The sequence below is a fragment of the Cricetulus griseus genome, chromosome 5 (assembly GCF_003668045.3).
Source record: "Cricetulus griseus strain 17A/GY chromosome 5, alternate assembly CriGri-PICRH-1.0, whole genome shotgun sequence".
In the NCBI taxonomy this organism is placed as follows: domain Eukaryota; kingdom Metazoa; phylum Chordata; class Mammalia; order Rodentia; family Cricetidae; genus Cricetulus; species Cricetulus griseus.
This window is the reverse complement of record NC_048598.1, coordinates 12,565,516-12,587,526: the sequence shown is the minus strand read 5'-3', so window position 1 is coordinate 12,587,526 and position 22,011 is coordinate 12,565,516. Positions and strand designations below refer to the sequence as shown.

The 22,011-nt window shown below is 43.2% G+C and overlaps 1 protein-coding gene across 1 annotated transcript in view; it reads left to right on the top strand.

The window, feature by feature from the left end:
* Dnah14 (dynein axonemal heavy chain 14) overlaps positions 1-22,011 on the top strand; it is a 197,374-nt gene that overhangs the window by 148,183 nt on the left and 27,180 nt on the right. The window contains 11 exon segments of the mRNA XM_035445296.1: positions 1,741-1,956; positions 5,414-5,644; positions 5,924-6,045; positions 7,976-8,220; positions 10,188-10,609; positions 10,683-10,884; positions 14,022-14,258; positions 16,936-17,021; positions 18,729-18,885; positions 20,244-20,454; positions 21,641-21,743. Coding sequence (XP_035301187.1) covers positions 1,741-1,956; positions 5,414-5,644; positions 5,924-6,045; positions 7,976-8,220; positions 10,188-10,609; positions 10,683-10,884; positions 14,022-14,258; positions 16,936-17,021; positions 18,729-18,885; positions 20,244-20,454; positions 21,641-21,743 — 2,232 coding nt within the window.

Below are 22,011 nucleotides of genomic sequence, written 5' to 3'. Positions count from 1 at the left end.
CCTTTTATCTGATGTTTAAGTGTTTCTAATTCACTCCTAATAAGCTGGCTAGAATCTTGGTTTAGTTACACCTCACCTGTCCTTTGGGATGACTATATCATGGAAGGTTCTTTAAGGACAATGATATGGTTGTGGTAAAAATTCACACCACCCAGACGGAGACTACTCTCCTCAAAACTTGACTGATGTCCCCAAGAGACCAGTGACTGCTGAGTGGGGCGGGGGCAGGGGGGGTGTGAGGAGGGGGGGACAGGACACACACACCAGCACTATTCCTGGTCTTTGGATCCTAGAGGAGTGAATTTCTGTTAACCATGCTTCCTCCAGTGACCAACCAAGCACACACTTGGTGCTCTCTGCACTGCAACTCCCTCCTCTGAACATGAAGTCGGTGACATTTTTTGAAATTTTATCTATTTGTTTTGAGATAGCGCTCACAATGGAAAAAGAGCCTGGCCTTGAACTCAGAGATGCACCTGCCTCTGTCTCCCTGCTGAGAGTAAATATGAGCATCACCATTCCTGGTTCAGTGGCTTTTTTTTTTTTTTAATGGGATGGTGAAGTGTCAGAATTTCACAATAAAGTATCTGTTGACAGTGACTGTCCAGCAGATGGTGGGGGTAAGAATGGCTGAGCATTACTAACAACATGATGGGATTCTGTTTGCTTGTTGAAGGGCCAATTCTCATGATGCAGTCAAAGCAGGCCTTGACCTCATTATCAGGACTAGTTTTCCTCTCAGAAAACAGTTCTGTGGCAGGGACAGGGTAAGATTTTTGTAGTCTGTTTCCTACTATCAAAGCCACCAGAATTCTTTTGTGTTATCTGAATGAGATTTTTCTCCAGATCTCAATAAGAAATAGTATTGCCAGGTAGTTTTAGGCAGTATGTGATAAAACCCCGAGTGAAATCCATCTCAGGTCTCTGTTGCCCTTGCTGGCCTGGAATTGATGGCACTGCTCCTGAATCAGGCTTTTGAGTGCCGAGTTTGCAGACGTGTGCCCCAGCGCCCAGCCTGGCCCACTTTTAAATGCCATTCACCTCTTGTACCTTCAGAATAGAATGGGTGTGGTAATAGCAGTGCCAGACCAAGCATGGAGACCATTCATCTTCAAAGTGTCTCATGATACCAGGCCAGGGAGGTGACTCCACGAGCAAAGTGCTTGCCTCCAGGTGTGAGGAACTGAGTTTAGAACATCTGTCCCCAAGGGCTGGAGGGAAGAAACAGGCGGGGCCTGGGGACTTGCGGGCCGGCTAGCACAGCCCCAGTTGGTGAGTTCCAGGTTCAGTGAGAGACCTTGTCTCCAATACAGAAATATATAATAGAAATAGGCTAGGGAGACTGCTTAGTGGGTAAGAACACTGCTATGCAAGCATAAGAAACCAAGTTCAGATCCCAACAACCATGGGCGGGGGGTGGGGGAGGACAGCTTATGGTTTCTGGCTGCTAATCTAACCAGGTTCAGAGAGAGACCCTGCCTCAAGGGAGTATGATAGAGAGTGATAGAGCAGGACACCTAAGGTCCTCTTCTGCCCTTCCCTGCAGACCCAGACATGCACACGTGGCATAAGCTCACTCTCAAGCCAGCACACACACACACACACCAAAAAAGTCAAATAAGGTGGAGAACACTAGAGAAAGACACCCAGTATGAACATGTCCACGCATGTATGCCACACACTTAAATATTTCATAAATAATTATCTACTCAATAAACTGATTTTCATTTTAACATTTAGATTCGATGGCAACAAACAGTCAACGTAATAGACAACAAGTTGAAAGGCATCTTCGGTGACATACTTCTTTCGTCTGCATGTGTAGCCTACAGCGGAGTCTTAACACCAGAATTCCGCCAGTCAGTGATGCAGAAATGGGAGGACCTCTGCAATCAACACACAATCACCTTGTCATCCAAATTTTCCCTGATGAAAGTGATGGCAGAAAAAAATGAGGTCGTAACATAATTCTACTATGCAATTCAGTGGCTTTCATTGGTGGTTGTTTTGGGGAATGTGTTTTAGGCATGGATGTTTTCCATAAATGATTGTGACGGGTGAATTATTGTTTTTCAGCCTTTTGTTCCTTCTTTTTTAACTTGCAGATCTAGTGCCTCCATTTGCTGTATCTATACTGTTTCTCATTCTCTAATCAAATCACAAAATACTCTTTTTTCTGTTGTAATTCTAACATCCTGTCATAATGAATCTAGCTAGTTTCTCTGAAACTCCTTTCAGTAATAGAATTAATGCAGTTACTTAACCATGGGTGCATTCTTAGCCATAGCCAAAAGCGCAGGCCTATATTTACCAATAGACATCTATTGTCCATGCAGATAAGTCCTTTGTGTATATTTAAAAGATTAAAAAAGAGAAATGCCTACTACTATTTAATCCTCCTCATTCTAGATTAGTTTCTTCAGTGACAACTCTACTTCAATGGACCTTACAACCTATAAGGTCTCAGGAGGAAATACCAGCTTCTCTGTTTCATGATGGCTGACCTTCTAAACACGTGACTAATTGCATTAGATACATATGCCCTGAATGTTCCAGTTAAGAGTCTAAGATCGTAAGCCCACATAATAGTTTTATACCAAAGCACAGAATGGAAGCCACACATGTTATTTAGAAAGAACACATCTAAAACATTAAGACTGAGGATTTTTTTAAAGGGAGAAAATGCACAAAGACTACAAATAAAGATGAAACAGTCTCTGTGGCCCAGAGCATACTAATGTTATCAGATCTTACTTCACCCTAAGAATGGGTTTGATTCTCCAGAACTATAGCAACAGTTCTAAACTTGTTTATTGATAACAAGACCTCAAATATTAAGCAGACATTTTTTATTTACATCTCACCAACCCATTCCTCCTCTGTTTCTGTTCAGAAAGGGGCAGGGTCCCCGTGGGTGTCAACAAATCTTGGCATATCAAGCTGAGGTAGAACTAAGCTCCTCCCCTTGTATTAAGGCTGGACAAAGCAACCAAGTATAAGGGATAGGTTCCCAAAAGCAGCCGAAGCATTAGGGATAGGCCTGTTCCCACTGTTAGGAGACACGCAAGTAGACCAAGCTACACAACTGTCACACATATGTAAGAGGGCTTAGGTCAGTTCCACACAGGCTCCCCAGTTGTCAGTCCAGTCTCCATGAGCCCCTATGAGCCCATGTAAGTTTCAGTGGGTTCCCTTGTGATGACCTTGACCCTCCTGGCTCATACAATCCTTCCTCCCTCTCTTCAACAGGATTCCCTAAGCTCAGCCCAGTTCAGCAAACATTTTAAAAGTAAAAATAAACTACAGATCAAACAGATAAACTAGTGATGTGCTTGGGATGAGGTGACCTCCATAGGCTCATGTATTTAAATGGCTGGGTCCTTAGTTGGTGGCACTTTTTGTAGAAGTGTAGGGAGGTGCTGATGGGGGAGGTCCTTCTGGTTATATGTTTATCTTATTGGTTGATGAATAAAGCACTGTTGGCCAATAAGAAAGCAAGATAGATGGGACTAACAGAAGCAGGATTCTGGGAAATGTAGTGAAGAAGCAGCCACCATGTGATCCCAGGAAGACGGGAAGCATTCCGCCGGCGTCCTCAATAAGATGTTTATAAAATATATAGATTAATAGTTATGGGTGAAACTTAAGATAGAGCTACCAAATAGAAATCTGAGACATCTGGTTCTGTGGCAGGGCTGGGGACAATGTGATGCCAGGGGTCTGCTCGTTCTATGGCAGTGCTGGGGACACGTGATGCCAGGGGTCTGCTCACGCAGCCAAACTTGGCGACGGGATCCAACACACCCAGATACTTCCAAGGCCCTGGTAACAGTCCCACCTCCATCCACAAGAAGAGGACAGACATCGGGAGTATTGCAACTGTTTGCATATAACAGAAGGGAACCTTGGTCCCATACCCACCAGGAGAGGAAGAGATTCCTGCTACATCCATCAGAAGAAAGAATGAGAAGAGGACAAGGTAAAAGCACATTCAACAACAGAAAAACCAAGATGACACCACCGGAGACTAGGAACCATACACCAGCAAGATCTTAACATCACGATGCAGATGAACCAGAAGAGAATGACCTTAAAAACATCTTCATGACAATGATAGAGGGCCTCAAAGAAATGGAAGAAAAAACAAACCAAAAAATATAAGATCAACAAATCTCTCAAGGAAACAGTTCAAGACCTAAAAACTGAAATAGAGACAATAAAGAAAGCACAATCTGAGGAAATGCTGGAAATAGAAAAGCTGGGTAAACTATCAGGAACTACAGATGCAAGCATAACCAACAGATTACAAGAGATGGAAGAGAGAATCTCAGGAGTTGAGGACATGGGGGAGCAGAAAGGTTGAGCCAGGTGAAGAATAGAAGATAACAAGAATGGAGATACCATAATAGAGGGAGACATTTTAGGTTTACAGAGAAATCAGGCACTAGGGAAATGTCTGGAGAGCTACAAAGATGACACCAGCTAACAATCTAAGCAACAGAGGAGAGGCTACCTTAAATGCCCTCCCCTGATAATGAGATTGATGACTGACTTATATGCCACCCGATAGCCCTTATCCAGCAGCTGATGGAAGTAGAAGTAATTACTAATCACTGAACTCAACTGGAATCCAGTTGCAGAGAAGGACAAGTGATGTGCACAGGGGTCCAGACCAGGCTGGTAAAACCCACAGAAACAGCTGACCTGAACATCAGGGAGCTCTTGGTCCCCAGACTGATAGCTGGGAAACCAGCATGGGACTGATCCAGACCCCAGGAACATGGGTTTCAGTGAGGAAACCTCAGAAATCTACAGGACCTCCTGTAATAGTTCAGTACTTATCCCTAGCATAGGTGTGGACTTTGGGAGCCCATTCCACATAGAGGGATACTCCCTGAGCCAAGACACAAGGAGGTGGGCCTAGGCCCTATCCCAAAGGATATGATAGACTCTAGTGACACCCTATGGAAGGCCTCACCATCCAGGGGGAGCAGAAAGGATATGTGATAGGTAGGGTTTTAGCTGGGGGGGGTAGGGGAGGAGGGGAGGGAAAGGGAACTGGGATTGTCATGTAAAACAATCATATTTCTAATTCAAATAAAAAAATCGGCAAAAAAGAAAAAAAATCTTAGTCATTGGCCAGCAACATTGTACCTAATGTAAGACTCTTTGTGTTACTTGGGACTTTAACGTGTTGGCAGGCGGAACTTGGGCGGCTTGGTGGAAAGATTCCTGTTTCTACAGTGTCGTGATCAAAATTCCAATTTGCTTTAAGTCACTTGTTCCCTTGGTCCTCTTGGGGATTATTTTTCTAAAAGCAATGGTGGTTTAGGATCCTTCGTGACCCTTTACAGGAGCTAAGGCTGTGCAGAAGTTTCTGAACTGGTAAAATACACTAGTGTTTCCTTTCCAGATCCGCCGGTGGCATAATCAAGGGTTGCCTCTCGGTCAGCACGCAACAGAAAATGCCATCTTGATGAAAAGTACCCAGCAGTGGCCCCTGGTGATTGACCCGCACAAGCAAGCACTCTACTGGATCCGTCAGATGGAAGGGCCTCAGCTGCAAGAGATTTCTGCTGAAGATAGTAGTTACCTCCAAACACTTAAAACGGCCATGCAAGCAGGAGAGCGTGTCCTCTTGCATGTAAGTGGACAATGTAGTCGGATTCCTTCTTTCTAGTGTATGCCTTGTTATATGCAATGAACGTAAGAGGGAGGAGTTTTCAGTGTCCAGGATTTTGGTCAAACAAATGTATACACAATTACACATACATGCATGTATTATATGTGTGTTATATATGTGCACATATGTACATAGTTTAGCTCTCTTACACCTGTCTTTCTCGGAAGACATCAACCATGCGTCTTTTCAACTGATTGGTCTGAGACGATTTTTTTCTGTCTGTCTGTCGGACGTTTTCAGAATACCCCTGAAGCATTTCCTCCCAGCTTAAAGGCAATTCTGAAGAAGGACATTTTCCAGAAAAGAGGGCAGCATTACATCAAAATTGGTGGCACTGAGATAGAGTACAACAAAAGGTTCAGGTAACGACCCCACAGTCAAATCCAGTAGCATGAACACGGAAGGCCGTGTGCATCCATCCTGCTGACTGTGATCCTGAGGAAAAACAGCCATGGCATCATGAACATTCCTCTTGGTTTTGTGGGTTGTGACTGTCACTCATTTTCAGAGAGTGAGTTTTATCAGTGTTGTCAGGCTGTATGTACCTCATGGGACTGTGGCCAAAGCTGAGCGGGAAGTCAACAGGCAGGAAGCCCGGCCCACTTAGCCCAGAAGAGTTTGATTTGATCCCCTGACCAACACCAGCACAGACATGATAAGCTTTGACCACTTTAAAAGAACAAAAACTCCAGGCCTGAAGTGGTGGCTCAGCCAATGGAAATATGAACAACCGGGCCCACAACACGCATCTGCAAAGGGTAGCACACACTTGTAGTCTTAGCTTGGGGAAGGCAGAGACCAGTCCCTAGAATTCAATGGCCAGTCATCCTCACCATCTGAGAGATCCTGTCTCAGAAAGTAAGGAGAGCACTGAAGGGAAATACTTGAAGTCAGTCTTTAGCTCAGACACACACACACACACACACACACACACACACACACACACACACACACCACATTCATATTTAGTATTCAGAACAAAAAGATTTCTACCCAGGGAGGTAGAAGCACTAGGAGGGAAAATGGGAATCCTTAACAACTACAGAGACTTCTTGGCCTCAGATGAGCAATATGGAGGACTGGGCTCCTAGACAGTCAACACCCACCAAAGCCACTGGAGCTAGTGGACTTAGAGGTCCTTTGTCTCTTGAACTCAAACACTCAGTTCTGTGGGAAACAGCAAGGGTGATTTTTGGAGAGGAATTTATTCTGGGTTCCTGGTGAGACATAAGAGACAGGACTGATTGAAACAGAGTTCCCATATAGCAAAATTGTGTCACAAAGCTGTGTCATCATCAAGGATCCTTATGTAGAGGCTCATGCAGGTCACCCACTCATCCCATCACATGGGAGTTCATGTGCCTCAGTAGCTTCAAGAGAAGAGAAAGCAAGAACCCAGAACAGTAACAGTGACTCTTAAACACATTTGATGTTTCTGGCCTCCAGCCAACACAGAAGTGCCATTAGAACCAAGACCGTTCCTGGCTTCTGGTCAAGGACAAGGATCAGAACTGCTCATTTTGAGGTCCCTGCCCCTAAACTGCCAGGGCAGGCTTGCTTCCCTTCTGTTCTGTTCTCCTCTCAGCTGCACAGCCTCTGGGGCTGCAGTGGGAAGCTACGCCCTCCTCCAGGCAGCTTCACGAAGAGCTAGTTTGTGGTAACATTTAATGGCCACAGAAACACAGTTCCCAGGAAGGCCTTCCAGGTGTCTCTTTGTGGGCAAAGCCTGGGGAGTCATAGTAATTGTAGCCAACTGATTCCCAGAATGGATGTCTTCCAGAAGGTAGGAACATGGTATTGCTTTAAAAGACAGATTTGGGGACATATCTCCACTCTCTCTGGCCATGCCTCAGCCTCACTTTTTAAAAGTGGAGTAGACTTGTGCCTGCTCTTCTTAGTTGCTATAAGCAAAGCAAGACCAGAATCTCATTCCTTCTTACTACCTGCTCTAAGCCAACACCATTCCTCCTGCCCTTCCTCCCACCCCACCTCACCCCTGTGCCCAGGCTGCCTTTCAGCTAGAAAGTCCAGTAACTCCAAATCCCCAAAACTCTATGACCATTTGTCATAGGCCCTGGCCTTATGCTTAAACCCAGAGGCTGTTATTAAAGTATTAAACACATACTTCTGCACATAGTATAAACCAAGAACATGCATTGAGCACAAAACTGAGTAACACTAAAAATGAATCTTTTCACTTCCAGAAAAATATAGTTTATATTATTTAGACATTTGGTTTCATCTTATTCTTCTGTAAGTTGTTTGACTAACTGGTCTCTTTCTCATTTTTAGGTTGTACTTATTCACAGAACTAGACAACCCCCATTTCCTTCCATCCGTTTATAACTTTGTTACTGTTATCAACTTCACGGTAACATTCCAAAGCTTGCAAGATCAGCTTTTATCTACAGTAATAAAACAGGAATTTCCTCATTTAGAAAATCAACGCGCTCAGTTACTAGAGAGTATTTCTCTTGACTCTGTAACTCTGGAGGAACTGGAGGACAAAACATTGACCTTACTCCAGAAAACAAAAGGTGAGGAGAGACACTGAGTATGTTCAAGAGACTTAAGTGAAAGTCAGAAGAAGAAAAAATGAGCTAATTTCTGAACTGGGACCCAAAATGCCAAGTCCCCGTTACTACCATATAGCCAGTTGAGATGGGGAGTCCCACCCATTTCTAAGTTTCACATTGTGAATTTTGATGTTCCTTGTTACCCATGTTTACTTAGTTCCTTCTATACACATTTGACCACCAAACACTGCACCTAAAATTTTAAGCAAATCTCAGGGGTGGGGGTGCAAATTGACTCCTGCCAGTGCTATCTTCATTCTCCAGGCATCTCCCATCTACTTCATGCAAAGCTGGCCACAGACACTTAGGGTCACCAAGTGTTGATCCTAAAGGACCTTTTATAGAGAAAATGTCATGTGACTCTTAGATATCACATTAAAATGTATTTATTAGCAAAGAAGTCAAAATTGCTCTCCTCTTGCTAGAAGAAAATCTAGAATATTTTTGTAGCAATAAAACATAAGTTTATGTCAACTTCTTCCTGGCTCACACTGATACAACTACACCTAAGTCAACTGGGGAGAAAACACAGTTTATCTGACCCTAAACTGTCTTCAAGTTTGAATTTGTGTCTCATTAGGAGACACAATATGTGATCCCCTGGAGCTGGACTTCTAGGGAGATTTGAGCCCCGCAATGTTGATGCTAGGAATGGGGCATGAGTGCTGGGAACAGGACTTGGGTCCTCTACAAGAGCAATGCATGCTCTTCATGGATGAGCCATCTCTAGCACCCATAATAGTTCTTTAAAAATGTAACTAAAAAAGGCCAGGTGTGGTGGCACATGCTTTCAATCCCAGGACTTGGAAGGCAGAGGCATTTGCATCACTGAATTTGAAGCCAGCCTAATCTACATAGCAAAACTTGTTCTCAAGAAAGGGGGTGGGGAAGAAGGAAAGGAAGAAGGGAGGGAGGGGAGAAAGAACGAAAGAAAGAGAGGAAGGAAGGGAGAGAGAGAGAGAGAGAGAGAGAGAGAGAGAGAGAGAGAGGAAAGAAAGACAGACAGACAGACAGAAAAATGGTTTATAAGGAAGATCTTAGAGCTCCCTTGATATATTTGAAGTGGGAAGAATTTCAGTCTGTCTAACATGGTGCTTGCTCAAAAGACTTTTGCAGTCAGATAACATTGAAGAATGAGCCTCACTGGTCAAAAGGAAATAGCAGAGTGTATTACACGAAATAATAGTATGCTTGATATTAGGGGTGGGGCTAGGGATCAAACCCAGAGTCTTGTGCGTACAGGTAAATACTCCAACCACTGAGCTACATCCTTAGCCTGTGTGTGTGTGTGTCTGTCTGCCTGCCTGCCTGCCTGCCTGCCTATGTGCGTGTGTCTGTGTCTGTGGGTGTAGGTGTGTCTGTATCTGTCTGTGTGTGTGTAAGGTCAAAGTATTCTTTATGATGAAATTGTTACCTATTGTGCTCCTGTAATAAAAATGGAATTCACAAACAGAATTGAGAAAAGGGAGTGAGAAGTGGGGCCTGATTACTGTCAATCCTACTTCTTAGAAATATTTAATTAATCAACCGGGCAGCGCACACCTTTAATCCCAGCACTCGGGAGGCAGAGGCAGGTGGATCTCTGAGTGCAAGGCCAGCCTGATCTACAAAGGGAGTTCTGGGACAGTCTCCAAAGCTACAGAGAGACCCTGGGGGGGGGGTAGGATTAATCATTTTAAACCTATCTGAAGTCCATGCCCACACTTGAGTCTCTCTTTTCTAGCTCTTTATCCTAAACCTTATGTTTCAGTCAAAATTCCTTTAAGAAAACCTCCAACCCTGCTTTACTATTAAAAGAAAAAGAAGAACCCAACTGGACATAAAACTGACAAAAAAAACCCACAAGTATAAACTCTTACAGTACCCGGAGCGGAAAACAGCTACTTGTCATTTCAATGGTTTGTTTAATTTTGTTTTTTGTTTGTTAGGAAATGTATTAGATGATGAAGAAATTGTAGAAACCCTAAGAAAATCCAAAATGACTTCAAATGAAATTTCCAAACGTATCAAAGAAACAGAAAAGGCAGAAGGTGAAATTGAAGCAATCCGCAAGAGCTACCTCCCCATAGCCACACGGGGCGCTCTGCTCTACTTCCTGATGGCCAGTCTCACGCAGGTAGACTATATGTACCAGTTCTCCCTGCAGTGGTTCCGGCAGGTTTTTGTTTTCTCAACAGTTTCCAAAACCAAGCATGATCAGAAAATGGACAAAACATCCAAGGAAAAACATGATGATGATGATGAGACTTCTTCAAGTATCTCAGATGAACAGAATCCAGAAAGTAGGAGAACTCCCTTATCCAAGAATAGTAAAGACGTAATAGATACATTGACAAGAAACATATTTAAGGTAAGCTGTCCTTTTACCATGAGTTTTGCCAGCACTGCCTCTCGGGCTTGTGTAACAGTTGTGGTTTCTGCAGGCGGCCTCTTCAGCTCTATTCAATGAGCATAAACTCTGCTTCTCCTTCCGGCTTTGCACTACAATCATGAGAAATAGTGTCAGTGACACTCGGGTGGCCGATGATGACATAGAATTCCTTCCAGAAGAAGAATGGAACATCTTTTTATACTCTGGCCTTTTGACAAATATTAGAAATATACTAACCAAGACTAGATTGAATAGTAAGTAAAAATAATTTCTCTGGATATGTTTTCCTTTTTTTTTTTAAGCCACTGGCATATGTTTCCTTGTAAAATGCTAAATGATTTTGAGGTTTACTTCTGTGATTGAGGTCAAATTCTATGTCAAACTCACAAATGTGTGAACATGCAGTCAGCATGTTCTTTGTTTGTTTGGGGGAAAACATTTCACTATATAGCCAGGCTAGCCTAGAACTCATGATCCTCCTAAGTCATTTTTGTGAGTGACTGAATGAGTAAATAAATCACAACTAGTAAGATTATGGTGGTCCTAATATAAAGCAGATTACCTATCAGTAGTGACTAGGGACACCCACATTGACTACAATGCCATCAGGCCCCTTCCTGCATAATGTTCTTCACTTACTATTGAAAACTTGAGCCAAAAAGCATGCCTGTCTGTGGTGGTCTGAATGAGGACAGCACCCAGAGGCTCGTATGTTTGAATGCTCAGTCCTTAGTGGAACTGTTTGGGAAGGATTTGGAGGTGTAGCCTTGTTGGAAAAGCTGTGTCACTCAGGGTGGGCTTTGAGGGTTCAGGAGTCCATGCCAGGCCCAGCATCTCTTTCTCTCTCTGTCTGGTGATCAGGATGTAAAGCTCTTAGCTACTGCTTCAGCTCTATGCCTATCTGCTTCCTACCATGATGACCATGAACTAACCCTCTAAAACTGTAAGCAAGCCCCTAATTAAATGCTTTATTTTATGAGTTACCTTGTTCACCATGTCTCTTCACAGCAACAGAACAATACATAAAACACACAGTCACTCAATGACTGAAGCTTTTAAGTTCTGTGATGTAGCAAAAGCAATGCTAAGAGGGAAATGTATGACTATAAATATATAAAAACAGAAAGCTCTCAGGATTGGAGACATGGCTTAGTAGTTAAGAACATATATGCTCTTACAGGGGACTCAAGTTCAGTTCCTAGCACCCACGTCAGGCAGCTCCCAACTGCCTATAGCTCCAGTTCCATGGAGATGCAATGCCTGCCAGCACCTGCACACACATGCACGGACCCTCATACAGGCAGACACGCACACCGACCATTTAAAAAATAAAAATAAAGATCTCAGGTCAACAAAATAAATTTCTACCTCAAGAACTGCTTTTCAAAAGATCACCAAAGTGGATGTCTCATACTTTCTCGTTTCAGAACACGTTATAAAACTGCATTGCTATTAAACAAGTAGGTTATACTCACATAAAAAACAGACAAAATGAGGAGCTGGAAAGAGCTCATTGGTTAAAAGCACATACTGCTCTTGAAGAAGGGACCAAGTTTAGTTCCCAGCATCCACATTAGGCAGCTCACAACCACCTATAACTCGAGCCCAAAGAGACCTGATGCCCTCTTCTGGTCTCTGTGGGCAATGGCACTCATGTGCACATTCTCCCTTGCAGACATTCACATATACACACCATTTTAAAATGAAAATCTTTTTTTTAAAAAGTCAAGGGCATAGAATAAAGATCCCACAAGTTTACACATACATTTGTGTTCAAATAATCACCAACCTATGTTAGGAAAACTGGATAAGCACATATAAAAGAATGAAGTTGGACCTTTATTTGTACCAAATACAAATATTAAATCTAAATGGGTTAAATGTAAGCCCTGAAACTATAAAAGTCCTAGCAGAGGGCCAGGGAGATGATGACTCAGTTGGTAAGGTGCCTTCTGTGCAAACATGAAGGACTAAGTTTAGATTTGAGGCACCCACCTTAAAAAACGGGTACAATGATCGGTGCTTGGAACCACTGGAAGCTGATGGGGCCACTCAGGGAGCTTCCAGTTCACTGAGAAATGCAGTTTTAAAAACAGAGATGGAGAGTAACTGAGCAAAATCACCAAACATTGATCTCTGACCACTGCATGTATGTATACACACATACAAGCACATCCTCATGAACACACACACACACACACACACCTTTTTATTAAAATCCTTACAGGTAATAAAAAGTTTATGTCACTGGTATTAGTCACTAGTACTACAGGAATGCTTAAAGGAAATAATTTCAGGAAAGAAGGAACTATTTAGGTTCACACTTTCAGGGGCTATTTGTCTAAGGATGAGGGCAGGGATTTTCAACACAGCTCGTTCACACACTGGATCAGGAAGCAGAAAGCCTGGGCTGGAACCAGAAGTGGATCATCACCTCTAAGGCCCACCCACCACACCAGGATCCCCTTTCCTCTAGGTTCCAAACCTCCCAGAACAGAGCAACTGGCTAAGGCCACCCTTTTACACATGCACCTGTGAGGAACCCTTGGCATGGCCGTGATATCTTTAATGTTTATGTACTCCTGGTGGAATTGCAAATATGAAAAATGGAATGACATTTCTTCAAAACATTAAATTATTAAATTATTATTAAATGATCCAGCAATCCCACTCCAAGTATACATCCAAAAGATTGTGGCAAATCTGGAAGGCACTTGCCCGGCCACGATCACAGCTGCACATTTGCAAAAGCTAATGGGTGTCTGCAGCTGCGTGTCTACCAATCAATGGAGGGGTAAACAAAATTTGACATAAATTTTGTTTAAAATTCCAAATTTTAAATTGGAATCGAATTTGAAAGAAAGGAAGTCCCATTTCACATTACTGCATGGTTAAGCCTTAAGGACATTTGTTGAAGGAGATAAGACAGTCACAAAAATACAAACACCACTCCTGTGAGGTGTCTGAGGAAGGCAGTTCATAAAAATAGATAGTTGACCACCAGGAGCTCGGAGGAAGGCAAAGGAAAGAGAAGTTGTGTCTGGGAACAGAACAGCTCTGGAGATCTGCTTTACACAGTGAGATGTACGTAATACTGAGTTCTGTGCTGAAAATGGTTTAAATAGTCAGTTTTGTTCTAGAAGAAACAACATAACACAAGCTTATCTAGTTAATGTGTCTGTCTATTCATTGCGATGCTGGGGACAGAACTCATGGGCTCACACATGCCAGACAAGCATCCTGTTGAGCTATGGCCCCAGCCCCTCCAGCTGATTTTACATGAAGTGGCTCTTTGCTCAACAACAAATGCTTGTCAATTATCTACTCTGGAATGGGTCACCAGAAGGTGAAGGATTTCTCTCTCCTGCGACTGTTTTCCCTTCTCTCTCAGGTATATTTGAAATACGTAGGAAGGAGCATCTTCAATGGGTGACAGACCTGAGATGGGAGCAATGCCAGTACCTCAGCAACCAGATGGAGCCATTCTCCCTTCTCTGCAGATCGCTCTTGTCAAACGAGCAGCAATGGAACACCTTTAGGGACACTAAGGCTGTGTACTTTCTAATGAGCACACCCTTCGCCTCAGAAGAGGCTTTACCTCTGCAAAGTCCCAGATCGTCACAAGACGGTAGGGACCTTAGCACTTTAGCCTAACCTCAATAAGTGTGTGTGTGTGTGTGTGTGTGTGTGTGTGTGTGTGTGTGTGTGGATTTTCAATGTATAGAGGTAGATCCTGAGAGGCATGCCTAGCACTTGAGGGCAACGGCAGGCAGATCTCTTGAATTCAAGGCTAGTCTGGTCTATAGGACAGCCAGGGCTACGTAGAGAAACCACCTTGTCTTGAAAAAAAAAAAAAAAAAAAAAAAAGAGCAGGGCGGTGGTGCACACACCTTTAATCCCAGCACTTGGGAGACAGAGACAGGTAGATTTCAGTGCATTTAAGACCAGCCTGGTCTACAAAGCAAGTTCTGGGACCACCAGAGATGTTGGGAAAGGGGGGAAATGGGAATGAGGAGAGGGGCATTGCTATGTTTGCTCTGTGTGGCATGTTTGAGTCAATGCCATTCTCACAATAAGGAAGTGGTTTTTAGGAATTTCACTGTTATAGGTGAGAAATTTGTGTGAGTTCTGGACTTTGGAAAAATCAAGTATGTCGGCCTGTCATTATAGCACACTGGTTCTGAACCTTGCATCTGAGGGAACCTTCACAGGCCCCTCATTTTATGTAGTAGACACGTTCTAAAAGTTACACAGGAGCTGGGCATACAGCCCAGTGGGAGAGCACTTGCCCAACGTGTCAAGGCCCCTGGGTTCAATCCCCAGAACCACAAAAAAGAAAGAAAAAGATACCCATGAAAAACATAACAAGCCCAGGGAAGGACTACACAGGAAATGGATCTGTTTGCTTGCTTGTTTGTTTCGAGATAGTGTTTCACTGTATAGTCCTGGCTCCTGAACTCACTCTGTAGACCAGCCTGGCTTCGAACTCAGAGATCTGCCTGCCTCTGCCTCCTGAGTGCTGGGTTTAAAGATGTGCGTGACCACAGGCTGGCGCACACAGATCTTTCAGGAGCTGCCGTTTGTCTAGTTTTCCTTTTCTCTTTCTGCTTTGAACCCCACTTCCTTTTTTCTCGTCCTTTCCACTATGAAATGCCCTACTTGGGACACAGCCTAGTTTGTTTCCTGCCACATTTTTCTCCATTTGTGCTTGCAGAGTTTTGTTCTTATGCACATAAGGTATTCCTATAGCATCAGGATTCTCACACATACTTCCTCTCTGTCAGAAAGAGAATTCCAGAAGTAGAAATACCGAACAGAGGAAACACTTGTCATGTGAGAAGTCCCTGCCAGGTTGATTTCTTAAAAAAAAAAAAAAAAAAAAAAAAAAAAAATTATGTATTTTCACCAGCAGTGTGCGTGCCTAGCCTTTTAAAATATTTTTTTTTATCTTTAAGTATATGTGTATTAAGGCATGTATATACACATGACTACAAGTGCCCACAGAGGCCAGAGGTACCTGGAGCTCAAACTAATAGGTGCCTGTGAGCCACCTGATGTGGGTGCTGGGATTCAAACTTGGGTCCTCTGGAAGAGCAGTGTGTGCTCTGAACCACTGAGTCATCTCTCACGCCCAACTGCCCATTTTCTAACGGAAGGCTTGATCTCTTTTGAGTTGTACCAACCTGAAAAGTTCAAAATACTTCAATTTTAATTGCCGTATTAGTATCTTCTAAAGCACTATCGGTGAGTTGATCTGCCTATTCATACATATACTTTATTCATTTTTAAATGAACTGCTTATGTCCATTTTGATTGTTCATAAGAATACTATTAATGTATATGAGTCATTTTGTGTATGTTTCTAAATCTGATTATCACTTATTTGTTGATAGAAACTGCAGCATACAGGCAGCAAGATGTTCATGAGTTTTGTCTATTTTCTCTACCTCCTTCCTTGTCCACTTGTAATGAAAAAGCCCCACTCACCCATGCACTTTCGTTTGTGGATCACTGTTTCTTCATTTATTTGCATTTATCACTAAATATCTGTATTCCCTACTATATCTTAATAGAGGGCAAAAATCAATAACTTTTATGTAAAGGAACTCGGTTAACCCTTCTTGTAAAGTGAGGATCTTTTTATTTTGCAAATAACTCCGAATTTATCACTTGTGATTGAATTTACACATACCCGTGGGATTTTTTTTTTCAAATCAAAATATATATTTGCTTTATAATCCAAGTTGTATGTAAAGTTTAGTCATTGGGGAAATACCAGGGAAGCAATGAAATTAGGAACAACAACAGCTATGGCTGGAAATAAGGCCTGGAGGGCGTCCCCACTTTGCAAGCAAGCCTGCATCACCACAGAGAGAGGAGTCAGTGTGAAAAATTAAATAACTGAGTAAATTCTCAAAATTTGGTAATCCTATCTGAGCTTCTGGGAGTTCTTACCTCCCCATCTGTTTTAGGTGTTGTGAGTAAAAATCTCTCAACTATACATTGGAGCTCACTTGAGAGAGCGGATGCTGAGGGCCTGCCTGGTCCTCTGCTTCTCATTCTCCTTCAGTTTTTGCAGCTCTGTTCCTATGTCCCTAGCTGCATCCTGCCGGCTACATCCCTGTTCACATCATTTGGGCCTGCGTCTGCTTCATGGTAAAGGATATCAATGCCCCAAATCCTAGGAATAACACTTACTAATAAGTTATCCTAAATATAGCCAACCGTATTTCTTTTTTATGACTGAATTTCACCGCTGTCTGGTTATTAATTGCAGTCTCTTTCTCTTGATGGTATCTATCTAGTTGAACTTCTGAATGAAAATGATGAAATATTTAAACCTTTAAATTTTCCTTGGGAAAAACTCACTCCATTTCAAAGACTTATCTTGGTAAGATGAACTAAGACAAAAGATTATGATTCTAAGTATTTCAAGTAAGTTTATTGGTAGTTTGAACCCCTCAAAATTAAAATTTTATAAGCAAAATATGCTGACTTCTTCAAGCTGTGATTTACTGTACCTTGGTGTAGTGGGAGGCACCAGCATCCCACCCTAATAGTTCATCACAGGGTGGTCCTGTGCCCCCCCACATTCATCCTTTGTAGACAAGACGAAGCCTTGAGGGATGAACTGAGTTGCCCAGTGCCACCATTATCTCCCTGTTCTTTTGAGATACGCCCTGTCTACAAGCTCACTTTCTGCCCTTCTCCTCTGGGCTAAAATTACAAGGAGAGGCCCTGTCCTTTAGGGAGACAGCAATGGCTACCCAATCTGGTTATGACAGGTAATAGGTCTGATTCCTGTCTTTAATGTCCAGAGGCCATGTGAGTGACTCAACAGCTAAGCCACATTCAGCCAAGTGGTACTCTCGAAGGCAGCATTTTACACAGCTCCAACCTCTCAGTCGTGTTAGAATCTGGCTTGGGGTTTAGGAGATTCAGGATGGAATTAGGTGTATATCAGTCAGATTTGTTAAGGTAGCAAAATGCTTAAGATAATCAACTTATAAGGCTTATTTGGGCTGAATTTCAGCGGCTTTTCGGTCCATGGTCAGTGGATGGAAAAGAGGGGTGTATTAGTCAGGGTTCTCTAGAGTAATAGAATTGCCTAGTCCATTCTCGGACAGTTTCAGACTTGCCCTCTATGCAGGGATGCTGGACTTTCCCAGAACACACTTCATGGTCCTCATGTGGACATGTATCATGTAAGTAGGATGTATGAGGCAGTCTTCACAGGGAAGTTCTGTGTCCACTATCCATGCACTGTATGTGTGCCCAACATGGGTCACATGTCCAAAGCTCTCCCAGCCCTGTATTCTGTCCCACTTAAACTTACAGACTATGACATTGTTTTTTGTCTTCTGAATGGAGGATTAATTGTCTTCCAGTTGGGTTATCTTGCATCTTCTAACCCCACACTATATGGGTTCTTCTTGCTATAGAGATGACAGCAGAGCAGGAGGAACCCAGGAAAAGTGTCCTTTTTCAAAGCCAGAGATCACAGTGTGTACCTGTGTAGCCAAACCAAGCTCTCTTTGTGGAGTAGGGAAGAGCTTCGTAGGAACACAAGGTAGCTGGACAGGGGGAAACCAACTGTCTTAGTCAGGGTTTCTATTGCTGTGAAGAGACACCATGACCATGGCAACTCTTATAAAGGAAAAACATTTAATTGTGGCTCACTTACAGTTCAGAGGTTTAGTCCATCATTATGGTGTGCAGGCAGACATGGTGCTGGATCTGAGAGTCCTACTTCTTGATTGGCAGGCAATAGGAAGTGTTCTGAGACAATGGGTGGTATCTTGAGCATAGGAGACTTCAAAGCCCACCCCCACAGTGACATACAATGACATACTTTCTCCAATAAGGCCACACCTACTTCAACAAGGCTCCACTTTTTAATAGTGCTATTCCCTTTGGGGACTATTTCCTTTCAAACCACCACACCAACCAATGGTCAGGAGTGCCCCCCACCCCACCTGCTGTCTTGTTAACAGCACTTCAGGAAACTCTGGCTAGAGCCAGAACACTTCATTTTTACCACTGGGAATAGTCCTCTGTGTAGATTTTAAATTTACCTTGTCTTCATTGTATTTTTCAGATTAAAATTCTTCGGCCAGACCGTTTAGAGAATTCAGTAAAAAAGTTTATAACTGAAAAAATGGGAGGTGAATATATCCACAAGACTACAGTTAATCTGAAAGAATACTATAAAGAGTCCACAGCTCAGACACCGCTGATCCTCATTCACTCCTATGGTGAGCTACCTGTGACCAAGGGCACAGCCCCAACACCCCGTAAACTCAGGGTGGTACCCAGCACTCCTTTAGTGGGGACAAGAGGATTGTAGATTCGAGATCAACTTCTGTTTTGAATGTTTTTTAGACTAGCCTGTGCTACATGACCTTATCTGGAAAACACCACCTCCCTCCCCCATGCCAGCCAAAAAAGGGGATGTGGAGAAACAGAGCCTGTGTCCAGTTATTCTGTTTAAAGCTTCGTACCCTTCTAACATCTTTGAAAAGGGATTTTAACTTTAAACCATATGCAGGATGAATCTTTCTAAAAATATAAATCAAGATGAAAAAATGTATTAGAGTTCATTTTTTTGTAGAAACTATTTTCAAGCCCATAAAAAAAAAAAAACAAGTTGGGGCTCCACCCTTAAATTTATTGACTGTTTGCATTCACAGTGATCTTTGAGAGGTCCTATCCCATTCTGTGGTGGAACATGTTTGTTAGGGTCATGTCCATCAGTTCCTAAGCCATAGTCCTTCACATTTGGCTCAGAAAAAAACAAAAACAACAAAAAACCAAAAAAAAAAAAAACTTTGTCTGGTTTCTGTTTTTAAAGGCAACTATCAGAAGTGGGCTGTGTACCTCTGACCTACACACTCCCACCCCTGTCCCTTGCCTTAGCTCTGCGGGCCCTAAGGATAGCACCTCCTTTCAGTTTTCCTCAGCTCCACACCCTCCAAGTCAATGTGTCTTTAGAATTCACCACTCCCCCTACTCAGACTCCACAGGCAGAGGCTTTGTCCTGGGCACCGTCTCTCCTTGGGTCTTCTCACCAGATCTGCCAGATCATGGTGTACCAGATATGTACCTGACACCTGTAAAGATGCTGCCCTCCTCCTGCATGGCAGCAGGCCGCTGGCCAGCCCTCAAGTCAACAGCAGTCCTCTCTCAAGGAGAGATAGCTAAGGTTTGACCACACCCTTTCCTCACACACTTTTGCTGCTGATACCCCTGCACCAAGTCTCCATTCCCACACCTCTCTTCATCATGTTTTAAAACATGGTGTTTTAGCTGGGTTAGCAGCCTTCATGAGCGGTTGTTGTATCCATTACCAAAGGACAAAGGGACAAGTAGACACAGGCATGACAGCCCAACAGTCGTGCTCATAAGGAGCTACCATTCCCAGATGTTGGGAAACTTGTATCACAGGCCGGCAAGTGGTGGGGACACACTTTGAAATGTAGGCTTTCACTTCAAAACCTGAGTCATTCTCCTGCCGCTGTATCGTCTCCCACCACCCCAGCAGTAAGCGCAGGCTTGCATCTGCTGAGGGAACCAAGTGAGCTTACAGCTTGAGACACCTCTGCATGTCCTACAGGGATTGACCTCAACAATATCCTCCTAAGATTCGCACAAGAGTTAAAAGAAGCAAGTCCAAAGGTGACCATGATTTCCCTGGGCCGAGGCCAGGCGGCCAAAGCAGAAGAGCTCATTTTTAACGCTATGAACCAAAAGAATCAGTGGGTCTTCCTCCAGAACTGCCACCTTGCAGCATCCTTCATGCCAAGACTCTGCGCTATCATAGAGTCGTAAGTCCACGTCTGTCTGTCCAGGGTTAAACTAACTATCCGCACTGTGAAGTCACACTGCCAAGAGCAACACATAGTGTGCACAGCAAAGCGGAAGCCATGTATCTGGCCACTAGAAAACCCTCAGCTGCCCTGACCGCTGCCCTGATGACTGTCCTGAGAGCACACGGACTTTTCTTTTTTCCTTTTAAACACCTATTTAGATGGCATTTTCATCCTTATTTAGCACAGGACCTCATACACAGCCCTCAACAGTGTTTCCCTTTATGGCCTATGTTTACCCTGCTCCGACCTCCCCCAGCTGGAATCACTTCAAGGCTGCACTCCCCACAGCACTGACACACTTGATTTCCAGAGGCTCAGCCTTCTTGTTGACTGCATTTTGACGCTCAATTGCTATAACTCACCATGAGGGAAGAGTCAGCAATGTGTGAAATTAGAAATGTTTGAGCCACTTATGTTCCACAGGTCTGCATCTATTAAATGCCATATTACTAATTAATCTTTGCCTTCTGACTCTTGGGTGATTTCACAAGTGTCATCTTTTTTTTTTTTTTTCACTCAATAGTTTTTAAACTGCTAAAAGAGTAACGGTCTGAGAATAGCACCAACTGTCTTAGGAGAGACTTTAGGAATCTAAGTTGAGCAGTTACAGTCTAACTGAAGCCTCCTTTCAGGCAGTCAAAGCAGAAGAATGACAAGATGGGACCGCCACACCCTCACCCCACATGCTGGCCATGCAGACTAGGAAGATAGTAAAGTTTCTGCTGCCCTATTGCATTCATTTCATTTAGCCAGGTCCTACTGTCACTTACTTGGCTGTTCAGGTATCCCAGTTTGACCTGCCCACTCCCCACCCTGCTTTTTGAGATAGCTATGTAGGAAAGGCTGCCCTTGAACTTGTGACCCCCACTTCCTTCCCAGTGGGAGGTATGCACTGCCACACCTAGCTTCCGCTCAGGTCATGTTACAGAAGTTTTCTCAAGTTTGTGTATTTATGATTTTTTTAACTTAAGGGGAATAGAAACTGATGGATCTTTTACAATTCTTTGTACACCATCAAAGCCCTTGTTGTGAGTGGTGTCTTTGGCATTGAAATGATCCGTAAGGTCACAGAAACATTAAAATGTTCTGGCTCTGAGAAGATATTGCACAAAATTTTAATGTTTACATTTTTATTTTGCAGATTTAGTAATCCAGATATGGAGATGGACCCTGATTTTAGGCTTTGGTTAAGCTCAAAATCATATAGTTCTTTCCCAATTCCTATTCTTCAGAAGGGTGTGAAGGTAAGAACAAACTGGCAGGATTTCAGTGTTGACTGGCAGGTCCTGCTTGACTATCAAGCATCATCCCTCATTATTCTAAATTAAGAAGAACATGCATGGTGTACTCACTGTCAGCTTTTGCAGGGTAGGGAGGATGCTACCATAGTGTGTAGACCTGCTTGCAATAACTCCCAGCTCTGACACTTGCTTCTCAAAAAGGATGCTCATCTTCCAGTTGTTGAAAACCAAGATGCACACATCTGCATAGCTTTTTCCTTTATGCCTTCTA